This window comes from Phoca vitulina, unplaced genomic scaffold (genome assembly GCF_004348235.1).
Source record: "Phoca vitulina isolate PV1807 unplaced genomic scaffold, GSC_HSeal_1.0 scaffold54, whole genome shotgun sequence".
Taxonomy (NCBI): Eukaryota; Metazoa; Chordata; class Mammalia; order Carnivora; family Phocidae; genus Phoca; species Phoca vitulina.
In genome coordinates, this window is record NW_022589757.1 from 5,362,585 (window position 1) to 5,368,584 (window position 6,000).

Consider the following 6,000-nt stretch of genomic DNA (forward strand, 5'->3'; position numbering starts at 1 on the left):
TTCACCGATAGTCCTGCAACTGAATTAATTTCTCTCTGTGTTAACATTTCATACCTGTGTTCTTCACAGTGCAGGGTCTCTTGGGTTCCAGTTATTTGTATTTATGGCTTTTACGTCTTTTAGATTTCAATGTCCTCAGATGTTCATAATTTCTTTCTGTGGGTATAGTGCTTTACAAGTTGTAGGAGAGCTACATGTTTATCAAATTACGTATTCATTTATGAACCAGCACATAATATCTATTATTGGACAGAAAAGTTAGGCTCAATAAGCCCCTCTCTCTCTCTCTCCCCCTCTCCCCTTCACCCCTCCTGTCACAGATCAAAAATGTGTTACACTCAGCCCGGCTGCTGGGGGACGCGGCCGTTTCCTTCACAGAAAACTGCGTCGTGGGAATCCAGGCCAACACAGAGAGGATCAACAAGCTGATGAATGAATCCCTAATGTTGGTGACAGCTCTTAATCCTCATATAGGTAAGGTTTAAGGAATAATAATGTCATTTTGACTACAGAATTAAAAAGCAAAAATATTTTTAAGAAATTGTTGGATCAAGGTGGACAGCAAATTCCTTTTGGGCATTGTTTGGTAAAATCTCATAAAATATTCGAAATTGTGTTGAAAGACACTGTTTATATATTAATACGCTGTCAGTGATGCTTCATTTTATTTGAAATGTAAATTTAGAAGTTCAAACTTAAATAAATCATAACGGTATTGAGATGCTCAACATTCTGTGCAGACTACTTGGGAAGGGTCCCCTCAGTTGGTAGCGTCACTAGGTGGCACTGCCGATTAGCAATGTGGGATGAATTCATTTTTCTGCCTTCTCTACGTGCTCTAATACACTTTGATTTTGTTGTTTTATTCAATTCAGAAATATGAAGTTACCAATAAGAACAAAAGAAGAAGGGTAGTATTCATTGCTTATAGGGAAAGTGGGGGAAATGTAAATATTTTATCTAAAACCATGACTCTTATATTGCAAGCCTTTTCCAGAATTATAAATATTTTATTGTGTAAATTCAAACATCCTGACTTGGATTGTGGACTGACCATAGTGATCCTCACTAAAGATACAGTTTCAGCTTGCAGGTTTTGAGGCCTTCGCTGCATTATGTTATGGTGCCTTGAAAGCCGTTTCCCACCTTCTTACTGCCAAGCTGAGGTTGTTAACATATTCTTTGATTTTCTATTTTATAACAAGTTATGATACAGTCATTAGCATGATATGGTTGCTGGTTAAAATATTCTTCTATAATCCTGGATTTTCAAAGCAGATCTTCTGTTGGCTTCACATCAAGCGGTAATTTCAGTTTTATAAAGTTAGAGCTCATTTGACTGCTTCAGGTAGCTCTGAGAGAGAGGTAGCTATGGTTATAGCCTATTCTGTGGTGTAGTATGGAGATTGGTAATAATATTTTGATCCTTTAAAAACTATTGTACTTTAGCATTCAGCCAGGGAGTTACTCAGGGGAACCCAAAGGCTTATGTGAGAAATGTTCCCTCACATCTGTACGTCAGAACACTTAAGTTAGAAGTGCTCCTAACGCTGAATGATTGGCTAGTCTTTCTTGGAATCCGTTTTCTGTGAGGTGAAGGCCATGCAAGGATAAGTGGGCAAACCAGACCTTGCTCTGTAGTGTGAGCTTGTAGCCGCTTGTCATGGGTTCTCTGCCGGCTTGTTGTGGAACAGGCTGGCTGGTGACAGGTATCTGTGGGACCCAGAGAGTAGAGCTGAATGGTTGGCGTAAGAGTTAGACTCTAACGTCCTCAGTGTAAGAGTACACAGTACCTAATACTGACCCTGATCATTTGATGAAAATTCTTTCTCAAAGTTACTCTGATCAGTAAATGCCCTTTTCAACATGCTTCGCATTCACGAGTTCGGGTGAGTACTAAAATTGCCCATAATGTGTTTCATAGATGGTTAATGGTTACATGCCGACACGTAACATCTTGCCTGGTTGACGGTCCTGTTGCCTCAAGGCTTTTGTCCCTTTGACCACAGTCCTCTGATCTGGGGGCATTTGGGGGTTTTTTCCTCCTCTGTTGGTTTCATTTTTGTTTGTTCTTTTTTCTTTAAGATTTTATTTACTTGAGAGAGAGAGAGAGAACAAGCAAGGGGGAGGGGTAGAGGGAGATGGAGAAGCAGGGGATCATGACCTGAGCCAAAGGCAGACGCTTAACCGACTGAGCCACATAGGCGTCCTTTTATGTACTTTATTGCTTTTGCCTTCTGACCTTTTTTTCGGTTGTGTTAAGACAACTTGCAAAACTGTCCCTGCCCTTACCTCTGTTAATTCCAGAGGCAAATAACTGAGGCAAACAGCATACCTGTGGCCTTTGGTACGAGAACAGATCTGTGCTAAAACTTCCCCTGTATCCTTGCGACCTCTGGGAAGAGGTCAGGGTACTGTGAAGTGCTGCTGGACGCAGTTGGCAGGTGCGGCCCTCCCTGGGGCCCCCTCCCCCACCTTGCCTCAGAGCCAGACCCCACAGCTCCCGCACAGGGGTGCTGTTTGCTGGGGCACTGCAGCACTTAGCTGCTTATGCTTTCATAGAACGATTGCTTCCAGTTAAACATGTTTCGAGAAACAACACATGTGTCTGCTACTCAGAAGTATGTTTTCATGTCTTGGTGCTATATTGTTTTCTTGTTCTTCCCCCTGTGAAAATAGGAGTTATTCTGTGGTGTAGTATTGAGATGGGGTAATAATGCTTTTGATCTTTTAAAAACTATTGTACAGGGACACCTGGGTGGCTCAGTCGTTAAGCATCTGCCTTTGGCTCAGGTCATGATCTCAGGATCCTGGGATCGAGCCCCGCATCGGGCTCCCTGCTCAGCGGGAAGCGTGCTTCTCCCTCTCCCACCCCCCCTGCTTGTGTTCCTTCTCTCGCTGTCTCTCTCTCTGTCAAATAAATAAATAAATTCTTAAAAATAAATAAATAAATAAATAAATAAGTAAAAACTATTGTACGTTAGCATTTAGCCAGAGAGCTACACAGGGGAACCCAAAGACAATTGAAGTGGCCAACTGCCCATAGGAACAAATCTGTTGTAGAAAGTGAGGTATGTTTAAGTCTGTATCATTTAAGAAAAGTAAAGGTTTTATTCTGTATCAGAAATGACAGCTCTCAAGATAATCACTGCTAATTTTTTTTTTAAAGATTTTATTTATTTAGTGCAAATGGGGATAGGGGCAGAGGGGGAGAGAGAATCTTAAGCAGACTCTGCACTGAATGTAGAGCCGACACGGGGCTCAATCTCACAACCCTGAGATCATGATCTGAGCTGAAATCAAGATTTGGAGGCTTAACTGACTGAGCCACCCAGGTGCCCCTGTTAAATATTTTTAAGATTAAAAATGTTACTTAAGAGATCAGTAGCCTCAGTTGAGTAAAAGATTACCTTTTGCTTTAGAAAACCAGATTTCACTACAAACTCCTGCACTGCGTTTTTATTTTTTCTTCAGGGTATGACAAGGCGGCAAAGATTGCTAAGACAGCACATAAAAATGGATCAACCTTAAAGGCGACTGCTATTGAACTTGGCTATCTCACCGCAGAGCAGTTTGATGAGTGGGTGAAACCTAAGGACATGCTGGGTCCAAAGTGATTTAAATAAATTTGTAATAAAAATAATTATGTTCTATAAAAGAAATGAAAAAGACTCCTTATTGTTCTTAAACAGAAATGGATGAGTGTGCAAGGAATCTGCTCCTGAACTTGAATGTCTCTAGCAGAGCAACTTGGTCGATATATAAAACCCCAGGATGTGCTGGGTCCAAAGTGAATTTGGAAAGTGTGAAATGAAGTGATTAAATTGTATAAAGTCAAAGAAAACGGACTCATTTTTCTTTTATGTTAATTGACTTTATTATAGTCAAATCTCATTTCTGTGTATGTGTGTTTATTACTTCATCTGTTTTATAAAAGAGCCATATCAATTTTTAAAGAGTTTTAATTTTGTTGGCTGGTGCTGTTTTCAGTTCCCCTGTAATGAAAAAGTAGTTATCTTGTTCCTAAGTCATATACTTAGACATTTTTTCTTTTCCTGTGATTTGGGGGCATGAGCTAACCGAGCATTTGCCCTGCAGCTTGGGGGTGTGAGTATGTGTGTGCATGTGTGTGTGTGCATACATTGTCTATTAGGAAGTAGGGCAGGTTTAAAAATTGGGCGGACATACTCCACGTGCCGATAACACACACCTCCTGACCTTAGATCAGTTATCACTGAAGGGCTGCAGCCTGTGGGTCAGGAATTCTAGGATGTGGATTCGGAGGATCGGGGCGCAGGCCCGAACTTGGGAAGAGAGGAGGGTGTCGTGAAAGTGAGTCCTGTTCATCACCTTTGCACCAGTGCCAGGAGTTTTCAGCAGGGATGCACTTGAAACAACCACAGGGGATTTTGAATAAGCAGTTCTAGGGAGACCCAGGCCAGATTGATCTAAACCTGAAGCTAAAGGCACGATTTAACATACAACCAACCCCCATTATGGAGGAAGTAGGACTGTTTGGGGTGTTTTGCCATCTCTCACATGGTAAATCACAGGATCGTGGAGAGACAGAGTCCCACTAGTTCAGCTCATCTGTAAGCAGTGCTCTATCAAGTCTGTTTTTAAGAAATGGGAGACTTACCCCGATACTTATTCTTGGAAAATTGTCCAGCAACACCCATTCCCTGTGGTATTTAGAAGGCAGCGTGTGTAGCACGTAAGATTGTAATGAAGAGTTCTAGAACCTTTGTGATGAAAGATGAAATTACGTTCTTCTCACTAATCTCTTAAGCCTGACTGAGCACTCTTTTTTTTTCCCCCCTTAAAAAGGGTTTCCAAACTTTTTTACCGAACTGTGGAACCTATAGGATCTACTTTCCAACCTTCCAGTAATTGTTTTTGCCAGGTGTTCTTCACATGGCGATGATGTGATGCTGGCACAGTTTGCTTTAAAACAAAGCATGCATTCTCTTAGTCTCTTTTGTTTCAAAAAAGATTTTTACTGGAAGAAGTCCTAAAATCAATTAAATTGCTTAGCAGTGCTGGTATTCGACATCCCAGCCGGCAACTGTTGTGTCGCTGGGGGACTTAGTGATGTGGACGTTGTGCCTCAGCAGGTGTCCTCCGTCTAAATAGGCCATCGTGTGAGGGCTCAGCTGGAGACGGAAGCGGTTATGTAACAAAGATAACAGCAGATTGAGTTCCTAGCCTCAGACAGTCTGCGCAGCTGCTAGGTCCTAGTGTGTTAGGAGCTGTCAGTGAGTCTTGAGAGCTGACAGTCGTCTCTCTCTGCTGTTTGTGAAGGACAACTCTGCTCTATGTGATGTAATCCTATAGAAGGGTCTTAGAATTCCCTGGTGAAGCGTTGTACTGAAAGTCAACCTCAGTGTTGTTTTTTGTTTTTTAAAGATTTTATTTATTTATTAGGGAGAAGCAGACTCCCCCACTGAGCAGGGAGCCCAACGCAGGGCTCGATCCCAGGACCCTGGGATCATGACCCGAGCCGTAGGCAGACGCTCAACCGACTGAGCCACCCAGGCGCCCCAACCTCAGTGTTTTTGCACAGGGGCGATTTTATCTCCATGGGACACTTGGCAATATCTAGAGACATTTTTGGTTAAAATGTTGGGTGAATATGTTTAAAATGGACACAAAAACAATCCATTGATTGGGAACGTGTCATGAGTATGAACAAACATGTAGAATGACAAGGGGTTTTCTTGAGCAAACTAATTTCAGAGGAGGAAAGTCATGGGGTTTATGAACTGATCAGTCTCGAACTACCACCAGCTTGACACGCAGAAGCATCAGGGAAATTCATAGTCACAGGCGAAATATGCTCCTTTACCTGTTCAATTTGGTTGACAGGAAAAAAAATGTATTCACAAAAACTTATGAGACTATTTCATACCCAAACATTTTAAAGGACCATGTTCTTGAATATAGCTGCATTAATGCCTCTTTCATTTCCTCTTCAGTTGTCCTTTTGATTTATAACTGTGG

At 41.8% G+C, this 6,000-nt stretch overlaps 1 protein-coding gene across 1 annotated transcript in view; it reads left to right on the forward strand.

The window, feature by feature from the left end:
* FH (fumarate hydratase) overlaps positions 1-5,376 on the forward strand; it is a 37,785-nt gene extending 32,409 nt beyond the window's left edge. Inside the window, exons 9-10 of the mRNA XM_032389356.1 lie at positions 321-474; positions 3,475-5,376. Of these exons, the coding sequence (XP_032245247.1) occupies positions 321-474; positions 3,475-3,617 (297 nt within the window). The 3' untranslated portion in view covers positions 3,618-5,376. The remainder of the gene's footprint in view (positions 1-320; positions 475-3,474) is intronic.
* The last annotated feature ends 624 nt before the right edge of the window (positions 5,377-6,000 follow it).